The following is a 27,962-nucleotide window of genomic DNA, read 5'->3' as shown; positions in this document are numbered from 1 at the left end:
AGAAGTCTTTGGGCTGGGCGCGGTGACTCACACCTATAATTCCAGCACTTTGGGAGGCCGAGGCAGGTGGATCATGATGTCAGGGGTTCGAGACCAACCTGGTCAAGATGGTGAAACCCCATCTCTATAAAAATACAAAAATTAGCTGGGTGTGGTGGCAGGCACCTGTAATATCAGCTACTCAGGAGGCTGAGGCAGGAGAATCACTTGAACCTGGGAGGCAGAGGTTGCAGTGAGCCGAGATCATGTCACTGCACTCTAGCCTGGGTGACAGAGCAAGGCTCCGACTTAAAAAAAAAAAAAAAAAAAAAAAGAAGAAGCCTTTAAAACAAAAAACAAGCATTCAAATACAAACTAAGTTAATGGGATATGTGCTAAACTGGATATAGTTGAAGAGGGAATTATGCAAAACACAGCACAGTGAGATAAAAGGGGGAAAAAGGCTTAAAAACTAGAAGACATAGTAGACCATGAGGCTCCAACATATGCCTGACAGGAGTCAGCAGAGAGATTTGCATAGATGCAACATATGAAAAGAGAACAGCAGAATTCTTCAGTTCCCTCTAATTGGATGTGCACTTCCAGTATACTCAGACCCCTTGTAGTAAAATTATATAAGACATTGGCAAAAAAGAAAAACCTTAAAAACTATCAAAAAGAAAAGACAGTAGACTTCCAAAAGACTTCCCAAGTGTTAAGAGACTATATTGTCAATTTCAAGTTTTATATTCACCTAAACTATCATCCAAGAAGTGGCCAAATTTAAAACATTTCATACATACAAAAACTATGATGGCTTATTAGTAAATGGATCAAACTCACCTCTTAAAAAGTAGATTATAGACATATGTTTGCCATATGACCCAACAAATGCATTCTTGGGCATTTATCCAAGAGAAATTAAAACGTATATTTACATAAAAAACCCATACATGATATTCATAGCAGCTTTATTTGTAGTACCCCCAAACTGAATGGACACAACTCAAATGTCTTTCAATAAGTGAAGAGTTAAGCAAACTGTGGTACATCCATACCAAAGAACACTACACAATCATAAAAATGAACAAACTACTGATACGTTTATGGATGAATCTTAGGGGAATATTGCTGAGTGAAAGATGCCAATTCCAAAAGGTTACACATTATATACTTATATAACATTCTTGAAATATCAAAATTACAGAGATGGAGAAGAGATTAGTGATTGTCAGGTGTTAAGAATGGAGGGAGGGGTGGGTGCTATAAAAGGGCCAGCACGAAGGAACCTTGTGGTGATGAAAAATTCTGTATCTTGATTATGCTGGTAGTAACAAACTGCCAGAACCCACCCCCTAACCCACACAAACACACAAATGAGTGCATGTAAAACTGGTGAAATATGCAAACTGCATAACTAGGTAAACTCTACAGACTATACCAATGCCACTTCCTGGTTTTGTTTGTTTGTTTAGAGATGGAGTTATCTCTTGTTGCCCAGGCTGGAGTGCAATGGCACGATCTCAGCTCACTGCAACCTCCGCCTCCCCAGTTCAAGCAATTCTCCTGCCTCAGCCAAGTAGCTGGGATTATAGGCATGTGCCACCATGCCCAGCTAATTTTTGTATTTTTAGTAAAGACAGGGTGTCTCCATGTTGGTCAGGCTGGTCTCGAACTCCTGACCTCAGGTGATCCACGCACCTCGGCCTCCCAAAGGGCTGGGATTATAGGTGTGAGCCACTGTGCCCCGCCTTTCCTGGTTTTTATATTGAGGATAGTTATATGAGATAGTGCCACTGGAGAAATTGGATGAAGGGTACCTGAGACTCCCCTATATGTATTTTAACATCCAACTTCCTGTAGATCTAAAATGATCTCAAATTTAGAAGTTAAAAGGGATTGTAGGCTAGATTAAAGAAAAGCAAAATAAAATATAGTCATCTGCTGCTTACAGGAAAACCACCTAAATCACAGAAACACAGGAAACTCCACTAAATCAACTGAACAGGAGAAAACAAGGAGAATGGGGAAAAAGATGTCAATCTTAATTTTAAAAAGCTGATAAAACATTCTCAGTATCAGACAAAGCAGATTTAAAAGATCAAACCATTAAAAAAAAATAAGTGGCGAGGTGTGGTGGTGCTCGCCTGTGATCCCAGCACTTTGGGAGGCCGAGGTGGGAGGATCACTTGAGCTCAGGAGTTCGAGACCAGCCTGGGCCACAGAGTGAGACCTTGTCTCTATAAAAAGAGAAGAAAGAAAGAAGATAAGCACACGATAATAATAAAAGAAATAATGTACATAGATGATATAACAAATTAATCAATAATGATGTAAATAAATAAATACTGATACCTAAAATAGAGACTGTGTCATATATGCCATATTTATAAAAATTAACTAAATATCACATCAAAAGAAAGTTTCAGTAATATGCATAACCTCATAGTGAAATTATCTTATAACCTAAAAATAAAAAGATAATCAAAACCTCCATTTGTTTGGAAATTTTAAAATCCATTGTGAAATAAATCTCAATCACAATCGAGATCACAAAATATTTAGCCCTGGACATAGGGCTACCAGATAGGGCTACCGGTGTTGTGTACCTCACAATTCTTAGGGATGCATTTGTATATACTATAGTGTGAGTGGTGCCCCCTAGAGTTCTGTAGAGTGACTTGCATAACCCCAAAGCAGCTTTGAATGTCAGTCTCCCACATCAAAACTTCCTCAGATACAACTATGGCTGTGCCAAGAGGCAACTTTCTAATACTAAATTCTTTCATCAAACGAGAAACAAAACAAAACAAAAAACGAAAGAACAACGAAAATGTATGACTGAAAATTAGGTGAACAAAATCTTCAACTGAAGAAGCTAGAACCAGAACAATAAAATAACAAAAGATAAAGAGGAGAATTTGTTGAAATAAAAGGCAAAGAAAAAAAAAAAGCTGTTGGATCTCTCTCCAAGACCAACAGCTTCTTCTCTTTTTCTATGAGAAGGTTACTAAAATAGACAACACTTTTCATATCAAGTCATTAGACTTTAGAATGATTCACATTAAAGTCTGAAATAAGGCAAGAGTACCTGTTATCACACCTTCAAGTCAATATTGTCTAACCAACAAAATAAGATCAGAAATGGAATCCAGAAAAGCAAAAGATAAATCTGTATTTATTTTCAGACTATGAATGTCTACACAGAAGGTTGACGATAAACTACAGAAAAGCCATTTCAAATAATAAGGGCATTTAGTAGGTTTGTTAAATAAAAATGTGATTTAAAAATATCCAGTCACATGGATATTAACTACAGAAAAGGTTTGCATTGTAAAAACCAACTCTATAAAACAGCTAGAATAAATTAGTAACAAATGATGTGCAATACCTCTGTGGAGAAAATTGTATGACTTTATTGAAGGGCATCAGAGTACACCTGACTAAAGGAAAGATAAACTATGTTCATGAATGGGAGAGTCTCAATTCTCCCAAGAAAGTTATTTTTCTCCAAATTAACCTCTAAATACAATGCAATTTTACTCAAGACCCCACTGGGTTCTTTGTGGAGCAACAGCAAGCCAAACCTAAAATTCATGCGGAAAAGCAAAAGCCTAAGACTAATTAAGACTATTTTGAAATAAAAAGTGGAGGGACTACTCAAGCAGATATCAAGATTTATTATAAAAATGCTTAAAATATCTGAGGTCAGCACTGAGATAATCAAATAGGCCAAAGGAACAAAGTAGAAAGTCCAGAAAGAGACCCACACATATACAGATCTTGAATACCTAAGAGAGGTGGCGTTAAAAATGGTGGGAAAGACAAGCGATTCAATAAGCAGTGTTGGGACAACTGACTACTCTTAAGAAAAGTAAAATAAAATAAAATAAAAACTAGATCTCCCCCTCACACCAGACACAAAATTAAATTCTGGACATTAAAGATTCATATAAAAAAAGCAATGCTTTAATATACTTGAAAAAAAAACTAAAGGAAAATGTACTTTAACACCTCCAAAGTTGGGAAAGATTTCTTAAAAAAATTTAAAAAGCAAAAGTTATACGGAAAAATATTTATAACAGGTACTTCAAAGAAACAGATAGATGTTCAATATCACTGGTAATTAGAAATACAAATTAAAACAATAATGACAGCAACTGTATTATGGTGCTGGTGATGATACGGAAAAATAGGAGCTCTCATTTACTACGCCTAGAAATGTAATTTGGCACAGTTACTTTGGAGAACACTGACAATTTCTAGAGTTGCAAGTGATTGTCCAACAGTATAGTGATTGTCCAACAATATATTACAGGAAGACATGGAGAAAAATGTTCTTTTAACATTGTTTGTAATAAATATCCACCAATTGGAGAATGAATCAATAAACCATGGGGTACATTATATAATTAAATACCATGGATCAGTGAAAATCAAAATAGAATCTAAAATACATAAGTTGGAGGCAAAATGGCACATTAAGCTGTATTTAAATCCTAAAAACCCTATTCTTTTGTAAGATAAGAATAAGTTTCTTAGCTACCTCTTTGAGAAAGGAATTTCCTTGAAGTTATAATTAGAAATGATACTGTTACAGTATCATGGACCCCAATCCCTTTTGATATGGGCTGTCCTGGACAAATGCCAGCACATGTGGTTATCCAATTTGTCCCATAATTTCTTGTAGCAAGTAACAACAATAACCTTTTAAAAAAAAATTTAGAAGAAATTGCTAATTACTAAACTCTATCCTGACTGTATCAGAAACATACTAAGAAATTCACGATGACACTTTTTATTCTTAAAATATTTAAAAACATACACAAATTGATGTTTTAGTTTTCATTCCTTCTTTTACTCTATTGAGTTTGACGCTGGCAATATTAGGAAAGGGAGAATCTGCTAATAATCTAGGCTAATAATCTGGTAATAATTTTCAATCAATTATCAAATTATGTTCCCAGTAAATATTTGTAAGAGGATAGGAATTAGACAGCAGATGTTTCTTTACATTAAAAATAAAATCTGGGCCACGTGTGGTGGCTCACACCTGTAATCCCAGCACTTTGGGAGGCCAAGGTGGGCAGATCATTTCAGGTCAGGAGTTCGAGACCAGCTTGGCCAACACGGTGAAACCTCATCTCCACCAAAAACATTAAAAAAAAAATTAGTCAGGTGTGGTGGTGCACATCTGTAATATCAGCTATTTGGGAGGCTGAGGCAGGAGAATTGCCTGAACCTGGGAGACGGAGGTTGCAGTGAGCTGAGATCGTGCCACTACACTCCAGCCTGGGTAACAGAGCAAGACTGTGTCTCAAAAATAAACAAATAAATAAAACTAAAAATAAATAAATAAATAAATAAATAAATAAATAAATAAAAAAAATCTGGCCAGGCACAGTGGCTCATGCCTGTAATCTCAGCACTTTGGGTGGCTGAGACTGGAGGACTGCTTGAGCCAGGGAGATTGAGACTGCAGTGAGCCATGATCATGCCACTGCATTCCAGCCTCGGTAACAGAGTGAGGCTCTGTCTCAAAAAAAGAGAAAAGAAAATCTGCTTAGAGTCAGTAGGCCAGCATAAAGGATTAAATACCCTATAATTTCAGCAGTGCTTCTGACCGTGGTGATAAAAGCCGTGATAATTCTTGAAACCGATCAATAGAAAGCAGCTCTGACTGAAACCATGGCATGTTGATGAGGGAGGGATTATTAAGCATTTAAGAAGGTAGAATTGTTACTCAGCCCTTGTACTTTCAAGTAAGATTAAGATCTAGAAGAATCAGATTTAGAATGGGTTATCTTCATCATAAATGACAAGCACTTGTATAGTGCCTTCTGGTCTACATACTTAATCAATGAACCAAAAAAATAGCAGTGAATAGTGGAGAAAACCTAGACTTTGATGTCTGAAGTATGCAAATCTCAGTTCTATTACTTACTATCTGAGTAATTTTGTATAGTTGTTTGACTTCTCTGATCTCAGGGAAAGACAGTAAAACGGGAATGGCAAATGATACTTTCATCAAAGGCTTGCTTATGAAGATTAGAAACAACAGGTATAATGTACTCTGTTCATACAGGACAATAAGATGTAGCTATTATAATTGAACATACTAACTGAGTATTGTTTTTTAATACGAACTGTATTCCAGGCATGATGTTAAGTGAAATCCATACCTGTGCTCTTTCTTGAGTGTGTTCAAATTGCCTGAACCCAGGAAGCGGAGGTTGTGGTGAGCAGAGATTGCACCGCTGCACTCCAGCCTGGGTGACAGAATGAGATTCTGTCTCAAAAGAAAAAAAAAAAAAGTTTCCTAGCATAGGCATTCCCCAGAGGGCAGGTGTGAGCCCAGTCATTCCATTGTCATCGTCTAGGGCCTGCACCAGCCTAGAAAGAGGACTAATTGTTTATTATTAGACTTTGGCTTGATTTTGGGATTTATGATAGATCAATTAAAGTGAAGTGGCTTGAGTTTTCTAACTCTGACATATTGAAAAACATCAAGAATAATAATGATGCCTTTGGTTAGTGGATCAAAGATTTTAAACTATGGCTTGGTACTGAATTAATGTATCAGTTATTGCTGACATGAGAAAGATCTTTTTCATAGAATCTGTACACCAAAGATTGTATCTGAGAAGAGGCATTTCCCAATAAGCAGCCTTCAGGTCTATGACTTTCACAGATGTTTTGAGTAATAATCACTTATTAGCACTATGTGCCAGGCATTATGGTAAGTTCTTCCTAATAATTATTGCATGTAACCATCACAGTGATGCTTCAGGTAGATCATTATTATTTCAAGTTTACAGACGGAAGAAAGTGAGGTGATACACGTTCCTAAGGATAGAATAGAACAAGAATCTGAATTCAAGTTTGCAGTCTTTACCACTAGGCCATATCACCTCAATAGTAAGAAACTTGTCATGAATGCCTCCCTTTTTCCTCATTCATGCATTCTCCTCCTTCTCCTTCTCCTCCTCCTCCTCCTCCTCCTCCTCCTCCTTCTTCTTCCTTTTTCTTTTTGAGATGAAGTTTTGCTCTGTTGCTCAGGCTGGAGTGCAGGGGTGCAATCTTGGCTCACCACAACCTCCACCTCCCAGGTTCAAGTGATTCTCCTGTCTCAGCCTCCCGAGTAGCTGGGATTACAGGCACACGCCACCACACCCAGCTAATTTTTATATTTTTAGTACAGATAGGGTTTCACCACGTTTGCCAGGCTGGTCTCAAACTCCTGACCTCAGGTGATCCACCTGCCTTGGCCTCCCAAAGTGCTGGGATTACTGGCGTGAGCTGCCAAGCCTCATGCTTTATTATTTCAGGCCCAAGTCAAAAGACTTCCTTGCCTGTGAGTGACGACAACAGATCTGGAATTAGTGGCCCTGGCTTGGAGCATGTGCTCTCTCAGATGTCTAGCTGAGTGGTCATGAGCACGTTAGCCATGCTCTCGTGAGTCCAGTCACATTTTGTATTACAAAATCACTAAACTTTCAGTGTTGTGTTATATGTAAAGGATAATGTTATAAAGAGAGGGTACTTTGTAAATAAAATGTTCTTTACAGAAAACAGAATGGTGGCTGCAGGGGCTGAGCAGTGGGTGAATTGGGGATTTACTGTTTCATAAGCACAGTTTTAATTTTGGAAGACAGGAAGTTCTAGAGACAAATGGTGGTAACAATTGCAATGTGTGTGGACTTAATGCCACTAAACTGCATACTTAAAAATCGTTACAATGGTAAATTTTGTGTTATATAGATTTTATTACAATTTTAAAAATTTAAAATTTAAAAAATCTGCACTTAAAAAAAATTCCTACATAGATGTTAGTAATATTGATACTACTACAATAATTATTTTCTCTTAGGATAAATAGTACAGAGAAAGGATTATTTCAGGTGTGCTATCAGTTCTTATATATACAGTCATGTGTTGCCTAATAACAAGGACACATTCTGAGAAGTGCACCGATAGGTGATTTCGTTGCGCGATCATCATAGAGTGTACTTACACAAACTTACTACACACCCAGGATATGTGGTAAAGCCTATTGCTCCCAGGTTACAAACCTATACGGCATGTCACTGTACTGAATATCGAAGGCAGTTGTAACACAGTGAGTATTTGTGCATCTAAACATAGAAAAAAGATACAGTAAAAATACAGTCTACAAGACAAAAAATAGCACACCTGTATGGAACACTTATGTGTGGAGCCTGCAGGACTGGAAGTTGCTCTGGGTGAGTCAGTGAGTGAGTGAGTGGTAGGTGAGTGGGAAAGTACAGGACATTCCTGTAGACGACTACAGACTTCATACACAGTGTACACATAGGCTACATTAAATTTCTTTTTCCAGTAATAAATTAACTATAGCTTACTATACCTTTGTTACTTTATAAACTTTTCAATTTCTTTAAGTTTTTTGACTCTTTTGTACTAACACAGCTTAAAACACAAATACCTTGTACAGCTGTACGAAAATTTTCTTTGTGTGCTTATTCGATAAGCTTTTTTCTATTTTTAAGTTTATTTATTTACTTTTTGAACTTTTTTGTTAAAGATGAAGACACAAACACACACATTAGCCTCTAAGCCTATACAAGGTCAGGATCATCAATATCACTGTCTTCTACCTCCATATCTTGTCCCATTGGAAGGTCTTCAGGGGCAATAACACACACAGAGCTGTCGCCTCCTATAACAATGCCTTCTTCTGGATACCTCCAGAGGGACCTGCCTGAGACTACTTTATAGGAAGTTTTCTTTTATATACATAGGTACAAAGAATATGCTCTAAAATAACTTCAAAGTGTATAGTAGAGTAAATACTAGGCAACAGAATTTTTCACCTCCATTATAGTCTTCTATCATATATATGACCATATGTGTATGTGTGTGTATATATATATACACACACACACACACACACACAGTCCACCAGTGACCAAAACATCATTATGTAAAGCATGACTATATAACCAAGATAGGACAAAATGAATATGATCATTCCTGCTGAGGGATAAGGCAGAATTATCCAATTTGAGTGCAGCATAGCCACTCAGGACACACTGACCTTTATGGATGGCACAGAGCCCCATGTACCTAGAGTGAAGTGGAGAGAGCGTGAGTGACTGTAGGAGAGATTTTGCCCTCCAAAGTTCAGTGTAACCAGCATGCAGCATGCACAACTGAGTCCTAAGGTAGCAAAAGACAATATACATTCCCCACGTTTCTGGGAAATCACTTTTATACTTCACAATGAAAATTTTAGATTTAGTTGAAAAGGATGGCCAAGAAATAGGAAGGTCTAATTTTGAAACAAATGTAAAAGCACTATTTCTGTAATATGGAAATCCATATCTGTGCTCTTTTCCTGTGTGTGGAGTTCAAAAATTTCAGTTGAAATCCTGACTCTACATGACTGTGTACAAGTCACTCAACCTCCATTAGCCTAAATTTTCTTACTCAGAAATAAGACATGTTTGTACTCAGCAACAACATAGGTTCTTTTCCATGCTGATGTTCTGGGACTCACTTCCTCCAGGGCTGAGGCCACATTGGTGCTGTCCAAAATGTGGGTAACTTGGGATGTGGGTGTTAGGGACAGTGCCCCTTGCTAAGGTTCCTGGAGGTGATCCCACGCAGTTTCCCAACTCCTTTCAGAGGAGTTGAACAGAGTGGTTGACATAGTTAAAGCAGCGAGAAGGATCAACCAAGAGCACATGGCATTCTTACTTGATTTTTCTTGCTGGTTATTCGTAGCTTGCCTGGCCAATATGTCTCTGAAAAATCATCTCCTTTCAGAGGAGTTGGGAAACTGAAGAGGCATGAAGTCTCTGATTGCTGTGAGATTTATGTAACATGAGGGTTGACAAAGGCTTTCTGATTGATAAAATATAATCAAGGAGAATAATGTGTGTGTAACATGCGTTAGTTCAGTGAAAACAAGGAACAGAAAGAAAGACAAGAGATGCATGCAGCATTGCTGACAGCATGGCATGTTTTGGACTCTTTGCTTGGTGTACCACGCCTTATTCAGAACAGTGTCCTGGGGATCCAAAGTGCAGCTCTGTATCATAGGAGTTTCCTTCTCTTTGGAAAGACTATATATTGCCAGTTCTGGCTGGGCACATTGGCTCACGCCTGTAATTCCAGCTCTTTGGGAGGCCGAGGCGGGCAGATCACTTGAGGTCAGGAGTTCAAGACCAGCCTGGCCAACATGGTGAAATCCTGTCTCTACTAAAAATACAAAAATTAGCCAGGGTTGGTGGCGGGCACCTGTAATCCTAGCTACTCAGAAGGCTTAGGCAGGAGAATTGCTCAAACCCAGGAGGTAGAGGTTGCAGTGAGCCAAAATCACACCACTGTACTCCAGCCTGGATGATAGAGTGAGACTCGGCCTCAAAAAAAAAAAAAAAAAAAAAAAAAGGACTCTATGTTGTCATTTCATAGCTTGCCTAGTACAATGGTTCTGCATAGTGGCCACTCAATATAGTTTGTGTGACTTAACGTTTCAATACCGATGAGTGGCCTTTCACTTCTATTTGTTCTTGTCTCCTGGCTTTGGATTGGTCTGTTTGAAATTTAACCTTCTTAACCAAACACAGCCACCGCAACTCGAGATAAGACTCGTCAGATTTTTATCAGTAAACTAGAAAGAAGATCTAATGCAAGACTCAGATGTGAGTCACTGATTTGGTCCACTGTAGAACAGACCTGAGGCCCTGGGGTGTCCAGAGTCCACTAGAGTGCAGCATCTGGGCTGACCACATTAACCAACTACCCTCTTCTGAGCCAGTACTAAGATAGCCACTCTATTCTGAGATTTGAACAGAGTGGTTGACACAGTTAAAGCAGCAAGAAACATCAACCAAGAGCACATGGCATTCTTACTTGATTTTTCTTGCTGGTTATTCCTAGCTTGCCTGGCCAATATGTCTCTGAAAAATCATCTTACTAACTAGCAGTAGTTAGCAAAATGACAATATTAGCATTAACACCTAAACTATGACAAATATTTTTAGGCATAAGGTGTTCAGAAATATGCTTAAATAAATGCTATTTAGTCAATTATATTCTTGTGCCAGCAAATAACAAATGATAATCACTTCTTCCATGGCTGTAAGTACGTATTGATTAAGCTCCAACTTAGAACTCCAAAATGAATTATATCTGGTATTGCTAAACTGCTTTGCTCACTGGAAGAAAAAAAAAATCCACAACACCTATTATACTGCATTTAATTAAGACAAGCATCAACTTTATGTGCCATTATTTGCTTCTGCCAAATCTCTATGGTGTAAATATTGAACAGTGGCATCTTTTGAATGCTAATCAATCCTTTCTGAATTTCAAATGATTACATAAATTTTAGGAAATGCTTATTTGCCAGCATTACCCTCAGCTGCATATATATCAGCAAGGCATTAGTATGAAGATATGCACAGTTATTTGACAAGTGTCTAGTGGGTGTTTTTCTAAATTACAATATCACATATGAAAAGGTAAAAACTGAGAGTGAATGCTAATTGTAAGAAGAACCTGGGATATTTCTTTTGCTTATCTGACTTCATAAAGGACAATTTAACCAATGCTCTTGGGTAAAGATGTGAGGTAAATGTTCTGCTTCACTAGGCTTTGCAGTTCAGCCAGTGGCAGTGTGTGTGTGGGTGAGTGTGTAATCATATTTAGAAGAAGCCAGCAATAAAGCAAATATTGTGACCAGCTTCAGGAAGGAGAATTGCCACATAATAGGAAGATTAGGTTTTGCTGTTTCAAAACCAACTTTTATGCAGCTACCAAGTAAAAAGAATTTTACGACATTTAGACTTTCATGCTTATTTCAGAATGAATAGGCATAAATTTTGATGCACAATTGGGAATTTTTTACTAGTTTTCCACCCTTCTGAAGCTCTTATGGCACTTCCAGCGATGAGGTAGTCAAATAAGGGATAAGAACAGGCACTCCTATTTCACTTTCTAGAGTAACTGTAGATTTGCCAGATAGCAAATGTCACCTTCTGACTTATAGTGAATGAATCGTTCCTCTTGCTTTAGACGCTGCAAACACAATTTAAATCAGTAATCAAATTTCTCTGTTGGATTTTTTTTCTCTCCTTCTCCTTCTTCTTCCTAGTTAGTTCCCGCAAGCAGACCTCTGTTGGATTTGTAAGCTTCTTTTATTAACTGGATGTAATGTTGCAAAAAAGCAAAATAGGGATTCATTTTTCCCTTTGTTTCAGTTGCTTTACTTATTAATAGATTTGTGCTCTTTTTTTCATCTCCCACACAATAGGAACACCCAGTTTGGTGACAGAAAAACAACACAACACAACACAAACTCAACAAGTTGCTGTCCATCTTCTAGAGAAGTGGACAAAAAAGTACTCTCTTTTTGTAAGCCCTTTGAATTCTCTTCTCCAAAACTGTGTCTACAATATTTCCAGGCTTCTCCAGAAGTACTGAGGGAAGCGAGCACTCAAACTCCAATGGTTCCCCCATACACTTCCTTTCTGGGGGGTTCATCGCTTAGGAAAGGCGAAGTGCAGGCATCCTGAGCACAGCACAGGTCAGAACAACTTTTCTTTTTCAAAAAGACAACCCCACAATGGCCAATCATCAGGTGATCCTGCAAAACTGTTTTCTCTCCACAGGAAGTGGCAGAAAAACCCCTTCATGATTTACACCACAATGTCACACTGACATCAGGACTCCGATTAGCTAATGGAACTGCAGTTAAAGCAACCCGTTTACACCCTCCACTGCACAATTAGAACATCCTTGCCAGGGGTAGCAAACAACTGAGCAGTTAGGGTGAAGAGGCTATGCACGGTGAAGTCTCTTCCTTTTATAGGACAGCACACGCCAACCTTGCTGGTAGATTCAGAATAGTACTTCCTATCGAACAAAAAGGAAGGGTCCTCTTTTAAAGAAAAATAGACAAGCAGAAAGAGGTTCTGATTGAAGTGCCGTGGTTTTTTGGGTTACGTTAACACGGGAGCCTTTTGTATGCCTCACTTAATGGCTGAATGTTTGCTATTCCTACAAATCTCTGTTGTCTGTTAAGTGAGATGTGAGATCAATAGTTGCTCTGCAATTCTTTGCTTACTTATAAAGCCTTCATTTTCAAATGAAGTGTGTGTGTATGTATGTGTGTGTGTGTGTGTGTGTGTATATATACACAGAGAGAGAGAGTCTCAAAAGTGATGAGACAGAGTTCCCGTATATGATGGCTTGTGCTGGAGTTGTAAGCTCTGTGCAGAGGTCCTCACTGGGCTTGGGGATATGGCGCTAGTCTCCCTATTTGCATTTTGCCTTACCAACCACTCTATGGGGAGCTTTGACAGCAAACCTCTGCCAGGTTCTGATATTGAGTGCCAGAGGACAAATGGCATACACTTAAGGGAAAAGAAGCATTAGATCTTTCTTTAAATGTCAAAGCAGAAGAAATAACGGACAAAATTCAAATAAGAAAAAAATTCCTATTCCAGAAACTAAAGACAATTGGAAAACTAACCACTGCAAATAAATTTCCCTACCTAAAAAACTTTTACCACATCTTTCAGCTAATAAGCATTTTATTTACTATTAACAATGTCAGTGTCATATCGCAAGAGCAGAGTTACGGTTGAACCCTTCAGGAAAACAGATGGCTGTACTTGAAAACGGAATGTACAAACTTACTACACTCCTCTCTGCCTGCCCACCACCCCCACTCCACCCTGCCCTGCCCCAAGGAGTTCGTCCACCTAAGCCTTAGAGATGCAACTGGCTACTTTAGGATTGTTAATGCTGGTGACTGCCAGAGGGGAAAAGAACGACTATTCGTTTTGTTACTATTTTTCCTTTTACCATCACAAGCAGTTAAAATACATCCTAAAATAGACATATATGTAATGAAAGCTATGATCATTTAGCTTTCCTAATGTCTAGTGAATGGTCCAAAGAAAATGTCACACCTAAGAGGTGATAATCAGCTACAAGGAGGAAGTCTTTAAGAAAGAGGTAACGAAGCTGTGAGGCAAATGTGTTCTGGGAGTTCGCTGGAACTCTGAAACCCAGAGTTCATGTAGCGAAAAACAAAACTTACAATATCCAGCTGATCCTTGCACAACACAGGTTTGAACTGTGTGGGTCCACATCGCATGCAGACTTTTTTCAGCCAAACACAGATGAGAACACAGTATTCACAGATACGAAACCTGCCTATACGGAGGACCCATGTTTTGTAAGCTCGGGTTCTGCAGGGCCCACTGCGGGACTTGAGTGTGTGCAGATTTTAGTATACACAGGGGTCCTGGAACTGATTCCCTGCATATCCTGAGGGATGATGGCATTTAGAAACTGAGTGAATTAAGAGCTACATAATTACTTAGCATATTCAATAAAAACTGGAAATTCAGGTAAAGTATTTCCCTGCTTTTACCAATAGACATTGCTTTTCTTTTTGTCCACATTCTTCAGATGACTGTCTCAATTTCTTCTATCATTTTGCCTTAATAAATAAATAAATAGTGTCTTAGTAAGTACAGTCCTCCCTTGGTATACAAGAGGGATCAGTTCCAGGGCACCTGCCTATACTTAAATCTGCAAATACTCAAGTCCTGCCATCTACCCCGTGAAACCTTCAGATCTGAAAAGTCAGCACTCTGTATGTGTGGATTTTGCATCCCATGGATACTGTACTTTGTTTTGTTTTGTCTTGTTTTTTTGAGACAGAGTCTGTCTCTGAAGCCCAGGCTGGAGTGCAATGGCACAATCTCAGCTCACTGCAGACTCTGCCTCCTAGGTTCAAGCGATTCTCCTGCCTCAGCCTCCAAAATAGCTGGGATTACAGGCACCCGCCACCATGCCTGGCTAATTTTTGTATTTTTAGTAGAGACGAGGTTTCACCATGTTGGCCAGGCTGGTTTCAAACTCTTGACCTCAGGTGATCCACTCGCCTTGGCCTCTCAAAGTGTTAGGATTACAGGCGTGAGCCACTGCACCCAGCCTTTTGGATATTGTATTTTGGACTTGCATTTGTACACAGAACCTGCAGATACAGAGGGCTGACTGTATTTATTGAAAAAAAAAAATTCGAGCAGAAGTGGATCCACACAGTTCAAACCTGTGTCTTCAAAGGTTTTCTTTACATAGTATTTTTAATATGCTGATCGATGAGATCAAATGTCTCCAAAGAGGAAAGCAGGCTGAATCAGAGAAAGTACTGACTGGCATTTGGTGTTATTAGTTCTAGGCCTGGATCTGATCCTAAAATGTTGGTTAAATCATCTAGTTTTGTTTTTTTAATGACAAAACTGGAGGGGAATGCTCTCTTAGGTCTCTTCATTCTGTAAGAGAGAAGCTAAGTGATTTATGCACCTGAGAACATTTTATTATTAACATTACCAAAGAAAAGCATTACCACCACTTCCTTCTATGGCTCATTTTGGTGTTTGACACTCTTAGTGTTACAACTTCAAACAGAACCTAAATGCTGATCATCAGTAATTAATTTCATTTATTATTTTTATTTGCAAAGAAGAGGGACTCGGTTTAGTCTCTATATTACTTATACTAATCCCGTTCATAGGCTGGGCACAGTGGCTCATGCATGTAATCCCAGCACTTTGGGAGGCTTAGGCAGGCAGATCACTTGAGGTCAGGAGTTCGAGACCAGCCTAGACAACGTAGCGAGATTCCGTCTGTACTAAAAATTAAAAAAAAAACCAAAAAACAAAAATCCCCTTCATAATGTGAAGACTTATCTCCCTACTTTCTAAAGGGGAAAAGAAGATGACAATTCCTCTAATAGTTATCCACAGAATCTATGTTCTAGCCTCTCTTTCTTCAAATTTTGTGCTTGCATTTTTTTAACTAATTCTTTTCAATTCCCATTATTGTTTTCTTTTTAATCTAGAAGTTGGGAGTAAAGGCATTCTTTCATTCATGAGTGCAATAAATATTTATTAAAAGCCTATATGCCAGGGAGTACATGAGGAGTAAAACATACACTGTGTTCATGGACCTTACAGTTTATTAATTTGACAGATAAAAGACCTTTGCTTCACTAAGAAAACAAGAACATTTCACTTAGCACATACAAAATAAAAGAATAAAAAAAGAAAAGAAAACCAGAACAACCATAGAGCCCTGCCCCTCACTTTGTTTAGGGTCAGACTTGTATAGTTTAAAGGAGCCACAACAAAGAGAAAAGTGTTCTGCTCTGCCTTAGAAATACTGTTTTTTTCCTTCCAAATTATGATTTTAAAGGCTTTTCAAGGGAGGGCCAGATGTTGTGACTCATGGCTGCAATCCCAGCACTTTGAGAGGCCAAGGAGGGAGGACTGCTTAAGGCCAGGAGTTCAAGACCAGCTTGGGCAACATAGTGAGACTCTGTCTCTATAAAAAAATTTAAAAATTAGCCAGGCAATGGGCGTGACCTGTAGCCCCAGCTACTCAGGAGGCTGAGGCGAGAGGATCATTTGAGCCTAGGAGTTAGAAGCTGCAGAAAGTTATGATCATGCCACTACACTCCAGCCTGGGCAACAGAGCAGGACCCTGTCCCTAAAATTAAGAAGAAGAAATAGTAAAATAAAGTTCTTTCAAGCCCTGAAGGTCTTACCCATCCATTTTGAAAATCCCTTTCAACTTGTGTTCAAGTCACATTGTTTATTAATAAACAATACTGTTTATTCTGAGACATTATAATAATTGCTTAGATGACCTTTTATATTTAAGATAGTGTTCTTAATTTTTTTAAGATAAAGAAATCATGACTAGACACTACAGAATGCCTGAACTGAACCTGTGGGTGAAACAAGCAACTCTTCAATCAGTTTTGTTCTTGAATTATGCCCCTTGTTTCTCTGCAGATGAGGATCAGGTGACAGGTTGGTGAGGACATTCAGCAGGCGGTAGGTTTTTCTGTCTGGGCCAGTTGAGTCATTCCCTGAGGCAACCACAACCCATCTTCCTTGGGGTGTTTGTCTCCATGAGGACAAAACTTACCTGGGATGTGTTATGGTATAATCAAATACCACATTCAAAATTTGGAAATTTAGTTTGAAACAAAGAGCTATCATGATGAACAAATATAATATTTTCTCCATTCATTTTGCTGGAATGAATGCCCAGAAAGAATTGTACAACATTGTCTTAACTACTATTACTTAACATGGGCTGAAAGCCTATCATCTTGCATTTGCTTGGAACAGAAATGCATTTGCCACCTGGTTTTAGCCAGTAATATTCTTTCTAATATTTTTTCACGTTAGCTTTCTCAAAGAGCTTATAAATAAACATCTCCTCTCATAAACTGAGAGAATGCAAACTGATAACAGAAATAATTTAATTTTGAGGAGATATTTATTAGAGAGTTATTTGGAAAAACTGGTCTTAGAAAAATAACCTGTATTTGAATATGGCTTTTAGTTAAACTACCTCCTATTACCTATCACGAGTTGCTTTGGTAAAGGCTTTGCTTTTAGTTTCAAACTATTTGTTTATTTTTATTTTTTAATTTTCTAAGACAGGATCTTAATCCGTCACCCAGGCTGGAGTGCAGTAGTATGATCTTGGCTCCCTGCAGCCTTGATGCCCCCAGGCTCCAGTGATCCTCACACCTCATCCTCCCAAGTGGCTGAAACCACAGGTGTCTGCCACCACACCTGGCTAATTATTTTGTAGAGATGGGGTCTCACTATGTTTCCCAGGCTGGTCTCAAACCCCTGGGGCTCAATCATTTCTCTCACCTTGGCCTCCAAAGTGCTGAGATTACAGGTGTGAGCCACTATACCTGGCCCATTTATTAAACATTTTGTAAGTCCCTACTATGTACAAAGCAATGTGCCAGAAATGTAATGAAAACATTACAACTAACAACAGAGATTGGGCATACAGAATGGGCATACAGAATCTATTATGTTATACACAGAGAAATGTGCTCAGAGGGCATTTTTTACTTATTTCCTTTGCTGACCAATTTACCCAACTGATGTGTGCTCACGGATACGATCCAAAGGGGGAAACGTAAGATAGTAAACTAGAAGGACTTGAGTCCACTGTACTTTTCTTTTGAGTCCTGTCACAAGCTTTTGTGTCATCAGTAATAAACTTTAGTGAAGAATGATGACTTTTAGATTAGAAAGTGAATGACTGCTATCGGGACCTGCTTTGAATCAACTGATCAGTTACTGTTCCTGCAGATATTTCTATTCCAGCCAGACATCCAGAAACCCCAAACACACCCTAGACTTTTCCCTCTCAACTCTGCCACATCCTGTGGCTTGAAACCTATAACTGGTTTATATCCATCTCAGTCCAACCACATGGAGTATTAAAACCACCTCTAGGCCAGGCGTGGTGGCTCACGCCTGTAATCACAGCACTTTGAGAGGCCAAGGCAGGTGAATCACCTGAGGTCAGGAGTTCGAGACCAGCCTGGCCAACATGGAGAAACCCTGTCTCTATTAAAAATACAAAAAAATTAGCTGGGTGTGGTGGCAGGCACCTACAATCCCAGCTAATCAGGAGGCTGAGACAGGAGAATCACTTGAACCCAGGAGGCGGAGGTTGTGGTGAACTGAGATCACGCCATTGCACTCCAGCCTGGGCTCCAAGAGTGAAACTCTGTTTTAAAAAAAGAAAAACAAACAAACAAACAAAAAACACCTCTAAAAATAATAAAATAAAAAAAATCACAGCATGCCAGGAATAAAAGAAAAAAAAATTAAGTAAAATAAAAATAAAACCTCTGAATACAGGATTTCTAGCACTGTTCTCGGTCCAGTCCACTTTCCATGCTGCTACCAGAAACTTAAGTTACTCACTGCATCCCCGTCCCCTTAAGAACACTGCTATACTTCCTAATTGTTTAGAGAATGAAAACCATGGCACCTCCTTCTTCTTGCCACTACAGCCCCAGTGCCTACTTCAGTGCCGGACACACAGTAAGCACTCAGTGAGTATGTGTTGAATGCATCTGAGGCTTTCACGTCCATATCCAGGCTCCTGTCTATGTCTCCAGCCACATCTGCTGCTTCCCTCAAACCATATCTATCAACGAACAGTTCAGCAAACTCATTTTGCTCTCTCTTGCCTTTAAGCTTTCACACTGGCCGTACTTTTAGCTTGGAATGCTGCACCTGCTTGGGACCACACCCCACCTTCTCTCACCAAATCTATCTGGAAAACGCTGTTCCATCTCTCACAAGAGAATACTGCTGCAGTCATCTCTCAACACAGCCCCTGGCCTCTGACCAGTCCACAAAATCTTCATTTATCTCCAGGACCAAAGAGTCTCAAGGCTGGGCTGAGATAAAAACAACAGGCTTCAGACTCAGGGGACTCGAGGCTCAGGAGGAAGGTCTGGGACAGCAGATACCGGCTTAGGACTTGGCCTTAACTTTCAAGAGTGACTCTGGTATGATTTCACCCTTAATCACAGGTAAAACCAGCACTTGGGGCTAGCTGAGGCACCTAAAGTTAATTATCTATACACCTCAATCAAGGTGAAATTTTAAAAATTGATTAGCCACTGTTTCTATAGAGTAAAAAGTTTTTCCACTCATAAAAGAGAAACTACTTGAATTTTACTGCCGGTTACTTTTCTCCTGCTTCTCTAAAAAAATAGACTCTCGCCCAGAATTCTATTTACCTCTGATCTGAAAGCCATGCTTTCCTTTCTTCCTTAAGCAACAAATAGACATGGATTTAATGGACATTTAGGTCAGCTATTCACTGGTGCACTGGGCTCCTGAAACAATCCAAGTGCTCATTAAACAACAGAGTGTGTGACTAAAGTTCTGGTAAATACACGGCCCAGTTGTTCAGGAAGATATTTTTGAGGTTCAAAGGTTGAAAGCATCTCAGATCTATCCCAACCCCCTACCCACAGTGTTAGCAGAGAATATAATAATTTTGGAAAATGATGAAGGAACGATAAAAGTGCTGAAAACTAAAGATGGCTCATGGTTAATATGTACATCTTCAAATGTAATACATTTCTTCAACTAATTTAAAATACCATTGAAGTGAGATGACCCTCTCTAAATATTTTATCACTAAGATGCTGTAAGATTTCTTACACATATATTACCACATTTTCCATTTAATTACTGATCAAATGTACTAGTTTAAAAGGCTAAGATCTTACCATAAACCAGAATAATTTGTGCGATTACAGCAAGCAGGCCTATGCTTGCTATTTTCCTTTTTAACATTCTAAACACTGTTCTCGGGTAAAAGATGCCGACTTAACTTGAACAGAACTTTCCTTTTTATTGTGGTTAATATAGAAACCACACAGGATCTAGTCTTGGCATTGTAAACTTTTGAAAGTTACATCTATGAAATTCTGTTGTCCGTTTAAATTTTCAGTAACATTTCTCTTTGCTATATTTATCACATTTTCCAAAATATGAAAATGCTCTTTTTATTTTAAATGTTGACTATACGTGAAAAATTAACTCTGGTTCTATTACTTCAAACCACCCCTTTATTAGCAACAGTTGTGCAGTCCTGTCAAGAAGAATTTTAAAAATAAAGTACCAAATTTGGAGAGTAGACACATCTGTTTTACTTTGCAGTTTTTTTTATTGTTTTATTCCTTAGAATATGAATTCACAACTATCTTATAACTGAAGACTAAAGAAAAAACATATGTTGGTGAATCTGATTTCTGCATTTTTTTCATTCAAGGGAAGTTGCCTCCCTCAGCTGTCTGCCAATAAGTAATAAATGGACTTGGCAAAAAGTTTATTTAAGTTGGCTTTATTAAGCCAACAAAATACAGAAATCAAGTAAGGGACAGGCAGGAAAATCTGTTCCTTTGAAGTCAATAAAAATCCATCTCCTTAATCCTTTTTTTATTCCAAGCAGTGGTGATTTTTCTCAACTGACTCACTGAGAACCTTGATTTAGCTAATCTGTCTTGCTTAGTTATCTTTCTTTTCCAAAGCTTTCCTAAAGAAGCATCCTTTCCCCTTGACAACTGTCATCTTTTATACTTGCATAGTGGTGCATCTGATTATAAACATTCTCCAGTTAATCCCGATAGAGATTTAAATACAGGTTTTTAATTACAATTCATATTTTAGAAGAATAAAAACAGAAGTAAGTAGCAAGTTGAAACAACAGGCACATAGAAATTATCAATGGGAGAAAGATGGCTAAAATTTGATACCATACATCTTTCCTAAGCTGTCCGTTTTAAACCTTTGTCATAGCTTTATTTGGTTATTGCTTATCTGTACATTATGGAAGAAAAACAGGACTCATTTGAATGAGTCAATTGAATAACTCATTTTTCCATTCCCCAACCTATCCACTGAAGGGCTATGCATCATGCAGAAACATATATGAAAATATATTCATGTTTGAAGATTTCATAATTTGAAAGGAAGGGCATTATATTGATAGAACAAAAACATACATGGGCCACAAGATATTTGAACTTCAGCATCATTTAGCAATCGTTGGTTGAGCACAGCATGAGAAAAGGATTTCTTACCTAAACTAAAGAGCACCAAGAATTTCAGACACACAAACTCTCGTTGATCAAACTGGAGAGAACGAAGTTTTGCCACTAGCTCCTGTGCATGACTCATGAGGTTGTTGAGGGTGGCCCCGGCTTGTGATGCTATTATAGAATAGTCCACCTGCAACACAGAATCACAGTTTTAAGGACTATCAGAATCAGCAATACATATTTCACCTGAGATTGTTAAGAACTGTGGGTAAAATCAGATTGCAATACAGGTTTTTTAAATAGAATAGAGATGGGGGAGTCTCACTATTTGACCAGACTGGTCTTGAACTCCTGAGTTGAAGTGATCCTCTGGCCTCAGCCTCCCAAAGTGCTGGGATTGCAGGCCTAAGCCACCGCGTGCCTGGCCACAATACAGACTGGTAACAGAAGAGATTTTCCCCATGAAAGTAGTTTGAGGCACATTCCATGATTCTAAAATGCATCAGAATTATTATGTCTGATAAATATAATCACTTTTGATAAGCTTTGTAGGAAACAGGTTTTGGCTACCTAAATTGTTCAAGTATATATGCCTTCTTTATATTATAAAATTACATCACCACATGAGATAAAAAAATTTAACTCTCATGAATAAGGTGAAAGAAAAACATACTGTCCATGAAAAGAGAATCCAGACGAGTGTTCTATACAATATTAACTAGTGCATGAGGAAAATAAAGGCAGATACGTTTTCACTTGTATTATGAGACTACATTTTAAAGTAATCATGGTTCAAGATTGCATGTTTGTGGATGATGAAAGAATCACATTTAAATTATTCTTTATAGAACAGCAGAAGTGTTCATTTAAAAATTTAAAATAAATACAAATAAATTATTCTTTAGTTTTCTGTTTCCTAAAAAGCATGACATAAAACTGCTATTCTCAGATGATTACATTAGATTACATCAGATTAATGTGTTTTTAAACACAGCAATAATGTTATTTAGGAGAATAATTCCGTTGTCTGGAAGCAAAAAAAGAAAAGGCTTATTTTCCTTTTCATTAAAAAAAAAAAGTAGGGGCTGAGCATGGTGGCTCTTACATACGAAGCACTTTGGGAGGCTGAGGTGGGCGGATCACTTGAGGCCAGGAGTTCGAGGCCAGCCTGGCCAACGTGGTGAAACCGCATCTCTACTAAAAATACAAAAATTAGCTGGGCATGGTGGCATGTGCCTGTAATCCCAGCTACTGGGGAGGCTGAGGCAGGAGAATTACTTGAACCTGGGAGGCGGAGGTTGTAGTGAGCCGAGGTCGTGCCATTGCACTCCAGCTTGGGTGAAGAAGCGAGAATCCATCTCATAAAAAAAAAAAAAAAAAAAAAAAAAAAAAAAAAAAGTGCTGCTAGCCTCCAATCTTAGATTATTCATGGGAACATAAGAAGTTCAAATTATAATAAGTTAAGATGTTGGGAAGACTGTCAGTGATAGCACTGACTTTGCTGCTGCGATTACAGCGTAATGGGAAAGCCCAGTTGGTACCTGACGCTCCCATCCTTTTTTTACTGGAGAGCTCTCAGACAACCAGATACTCTTTTAGGTGCATTTAATATTTGCAGCAGCAGCAAATTTGTCTGGGAGGCAAGTCCTCATCTGCCACTCACCCAGAGCAGACTGTATTAAATTTTTATATTTATTGACATTTCATTACCATAATTGACTGCACTTGCTTCTCTAGGAGAAGGCACAGGGCTGCCTCCTAAGCAGGAGAACTAGTCCCTTGAGAAGATTTTGCAATTAAAAACAAGGCAGAATGGATTTTTTTTATTGTGTAAATATGATGAGTTGAATTTTCAGCTTTAACTAGAGAATACTGGGTGTAAAGAAACCTTTTTCAAGAGTGAGAAAAATTATGAGTCAGTGGAAAGATGACCCCCAAAGGTGTCAATCAGTTTATATAGAGTCAACTATGCATGAAAAAGCCACAGTTAATGTGTGTTAGAGGAAAGCTCTTGCATCATGTACAGCACTGTCTACCTGCTTTAGCCAGGTGCTGGCATCTACGCACTAAATTTAAACATCAAGTGCTGTGAGAACTCCTGTGGTTTCTGTTTCAGAGTGTGTGAAAGAAGGGTCAGTACCAGGGCAACCTGAACCCTGAACTGGAAGGAGGCAGGACAAGCTGTTGAACTCTACGGAGCACGTTGGGATTATTTGCAGAGCACACAAAGTGACGTCTCAACTATCATTTTGCCAGTTCTCTTACAGGGGAACTTTCTACTTCAAGGAAAGTCCTTACTTTAAAAAGGTGCCTATGCTATAAATTCTTTAAAAACTGCACATAGTCAACTACTTCAGATAATAATAATACAAATTTTACTGAGACTAATGGGATAGATGAGTGAATGACAGCAGCAAGGCCTGATGGTACAGCAGTGCTGGCAAGAGCCTGAGACTAGGTATGAGACCTAAGTCAATGCTGCCTCTTACATATGAAGAGCCTTGGGCAAGTACATATAAATCTCCATCCCTTGGTGTCCTCATCTTTAAATAAATCACTTAACTAAGGTGATGATAATAAGGTACCTCTCACTTCTGTGATTATCAAGAAATAATCATAGACGGGACAAGACTATCAATTTAAGCTTGGAATCAATGGAATAAATTGCAGCTGTAGCTTAAAATACACAAAGTATATGTAGTAAATATCACTAGTTAAGATCTGGGCGTGGTGGTTCACTCCTGTAATCCCAGTGCTTCGGGAGGCCGAGGTGGGTGGATCACCTGAGGTCGAGACTTCAAGACCAGCCTGGCCAACATGGTGAAACCCTGTCTGTACTAAAAATACAGAAATTAGCTGGGCATGATGGTACACACCTGTAATCCCAGCTACTCAGGAGGCTGAGGCAGGAAAAACGCTTGAACCCGGGAGGCAGAGGTTGCAGTGAGCTGAGAATGCACCATTGCACTCCAGGCTGGGTGACAGAGTGAGACTCTGTCTCAAAAAAAAAAAAAAAAAAAGAAAAAAAAAAAGAAAAGAAAAGAAAAGAAAAAGAAAAAAAGGCGAGGTGTGGTGGCTCACGCCTATAATCCCAGCACTTTGGGAGGCCGAGGCGGGTAGATCACCTGAAGTCGGGAGTTTGAGACCAGCCTGGCCAACATGGAGAAACCCCGTCTCTACTAAAAATACAAAAATTAGCCAGGCGTGGTGGCAGGTGCCTGTAATCCCAGCTACTTGGGAGGCTGAGGCAGGAGAATTGTTTGAACCCAGGAGGCAGAGGTTGCAGTGAGCCAAGATTCTGCCACTGCACTTCAGTCTAGGGGACAAGAGCTAGACTTCTCTCAAAAGAAAAAAAAAGGAAAAAAAGAAAAGAAAAGAAAAAAATCACTAGTTAAGGCCTGAACCAGGAAGACCATACTAAAATGAAACACAAAAATGTTGGTATTAATTTTCCATTATTAAGATGGAGTTAATTAAATATTGATGTATGTAGTTCTAACAGGTGTATAATAATAAGTTCAAATACTAGAATTTCATACTTGAAAATGTAGTACACTATAATGGAAAGGAATCTAATTTGTTTCATAGGGTTATATATTTAGTGAGAGACTGTTAGTGAGGTGGACCTCAAAAAATCAATTGGTTTACCAACAACTTTATAGCTATACATTTATTTACATGCTAATCTGAAAGCTCAAACATGCTTATTAAATGAGGGCTTAGACAACATTTCTTTCAAGGATAATTTATCAAATTGCACAGCTCTTAAGAAGGACGGGTGATTTATTTTTGAAACAACATAGAGATCTGCAACTTCCTTACATTTTATTACAAACATAATTATATTTTCATTGTTGAATGCAGAGTTTGTGCTCATTTCAGGAGCAGCTGGTCTTATCTTTTATGTACTTAGTAAAATTAATTTATTGCTCTCTTACATGTAACCTTTGTGTCATTAAATTCAAGGGAGGTATTGAAGAAATACTCTAAACTGATGTCCCCTTTGGATAAATTTCACTCATCATGAAAATAGAAACAGTTTTAGCTAAATTGCTTTTAATTCTAATCACTGAAATTTTGATGACTTGTATAAGATGCCTGTCATTTTAATATGATACACAATGATAGAAGATAATAAGTTGCCAGTAGACCTTTCCCTTAGGATGATGTTACAGTGGCTGTTAATTAGCAACAATATGCAAATACTAAAACCTGACCCTACTTCAAAGTACATTATTATTTTATACATACATAGATATATGTGTGCATATGTGCGTGTATAGTTTTTAAAATATTGGATAGGAAAGAATTCTTTTCATAACTATAAGTTGTGACTATATAGAATATTTGAAGTGCTTAATATTATTGATAATTATAATTTCCTTTTTGCTTAATAAGGCTATTTAATATACATTTATGTAGATGCCTGATTCAAGACACAATTAGAACATAATAGCTAACTTATAGGGTTAAGTGAAACACTGAATCCTCATTTCAATATACAATGTACTGGTGTCCTGGGCTGCTTTTTGCAGTGGGGCTATTTTAGTTTCTCTAGTTCTCAATGAACTATGAACAGATTCAATTCTGCAAACATTTATTGAGCAAACTTGTGAGCCACTGGGCTTAAGAGAAAGGCTGTGCTATTTTATTTATTTTTCTTCTCTTTTCAAGCTCCAAGGAGCAGTTTCCTGAATAGTCACTCATTTTTTAAAATCCAGGCTAGTCTTATTCTTTTTCCTCTGCTATGACAAATTCACCACATTATTTACAGTGAGCTGTATTTAGTAAGAAAAAGCCAGAAGATTGGGCTATGGAGCACCTGGGGTCTTGCATTCCTCTGTTTGTCCAAAAGGTCACTATAAAGCAATGTGTAGACATGACATACATGCTTTCAAGGGGATACAAAATCACCGTCTGGCATTCCCTTTGTGTTGGGACTTCATTCCTGATGTTGTGGACCAAGGCACATTTAATATTCCTATTTGCCAATCTCAAAATAGTCAGTATAAACATTTTCATTTGTTCCAGAAGTAATCATTTTCTCAATAGGGCAGTTGAGAAAATACTATAAGTAAACCTGGAAATCTATAATGAGTGAATTGTATTTCTTCTGGCTGAGGCTGAAAATGGTGGCGAGTTTAAAGTTTCATCCAGTAATTGCTTGTCACTGTTCCTCTGACCTAGAAGGATTTTAAGCAATGGTGTCTTCCTCAACTGGCAAAGGAGAGTACAATCAAATATCCTCACTTTAGGGGTAAGGCACTTCCTTATAGAAGCTGAATCATCTGGACAGCTTTGAACACCCATCTTATTCTCTTTGCACTTCCTCCTCTGAAATTTCCCCGCACTTTCTCTGACCCTGTGTAATGGGGCTTCCCTGTGAAAGTATACAGTGAAAAGCACTATGCAAAGGGCAGTCATTACAGTCATTAATTAGGTGGATGAATTATGCTTCTTATCACTATTGGCTGCAGAGCTGTGTCTAATGTTTCTCCCGTTACATCTTTGATTTTCCTTCATTTATCAGGTCATCAGAAGCATTTGTTTTAACTAAATTAAAAAATGTATTTATCTCCTACAGGTGAGTACCAAGCTGCCTTTACGGGAATTTTGTATGCTGTATTGAGGTAATACCATTTACTTTTTTTCCCGTGATATCAACAACATGGCCTTAATACAGTGCTTCATGGAAACATACTTCTAGCAGTGTTTGAAAGTTCACATTCCACACAAATCCATGATAGCAGGTCAATATGTCTCTGGGGCAGGCAAGTTATTTTATTTAGAAAAATGAGAAAAATCCTCTTTTAAGATATATGTTTTCCCCCAAAGATTGGAAGAGAATTCAACAAAAAGTTGATTTAAGCGGCGGCATTATGAGTAATTTTTTTCTTAGTTTTAGTTTTTTCTTAATATTAAAATAATTTTATAACACTAAGCAACAATCGCATTAAAATTGCTTGTGAATAACTTAAATTTACTGTAACAATGTGCTTACAATGCCATATAGAAAATTCCCTCCAAAAACAAACTACTAACTAAACCACAAAAAAAGTCTGCATTTAGTCTCAACAAAAAAGGAAATGAATTTGTTTTGCTTGGAATTTCCGTAGAGTCTGTCATGCACTGGAATTACACATGAAGACCAAATTAAATGCCTGCGTGAAGGCAAGCTCTGCAGCAACTGTGAGTTACCCAGATAAACAGTATGGCATGTTGGTAAAGAACACAAACTCTGGTACCAGTCGGCTTCGATCTGACCATCTGTTCTATCACTTAATAGATGCGTCTTGACCTTGAATCAACCACTTCATCTCTCTTTGCCTTGGTTCCTCATCTGCCAAGGTGGGATAATAGTCCTTTCTTCATGGGGTTGTTGACTCCATAAATGTCACCCTTGCACTGGCCTCATTTTGATGACTTCTAATTTTTATGTCAGCATTTCACAGAATACTTCCTGTAATTCCTACTGCAATTCTCTCTGGTAGACACCATCATAGTTGCCACTGGACAGGCGAGGACACTG

General features: G+C 38.3%; 1 protein-coding gene across 3 annotated transcripts in view; it reads right to left on the bottom strand.

The window, feature by feature from the left end:
* Positions 1-27,962, bottom strand: part of NR5A2 (nuclear receptor subfamily 5 group A member 2) — a 150,497-nt gene that overhangs the window by 34,366 nt on the left and 88,169 nt on the right. For all 3 annotated transcript variants that reach the window (XM_023224725.1, XM_023224726.2, XM_023224727.1), the window contains one exon: positions 21,476-21,623. In XM_023224725.1, the coding sequence (XP_023080493.1) occupies positions 21,476-21,623 (148 nt within the window). The remainder of the gene's footprint in view (positions 1-21,475; positions 21,624-27,962) is intronic.

Source organism: Piliocolobus tephrosceles, chromosome 1 (assembly GCF_002776525.5).
Source record: "Piliocolobus tephrosceles isolate RC106 chromosome 1, ASM277652v3, whole genome shotgun sequence".
Lineage (NCBI taxonomy): Eukaryota > Metazoa > Chordata > Mammalia > Primates > Cercopithecidae > Piliocolobus > Piliocolobus tephrosceles.
The sequence above is the reverse complement of the archived record's forward strand: the minus strand, read 5'-3'. Positions and strand labels throughout refer to the sequence as shown.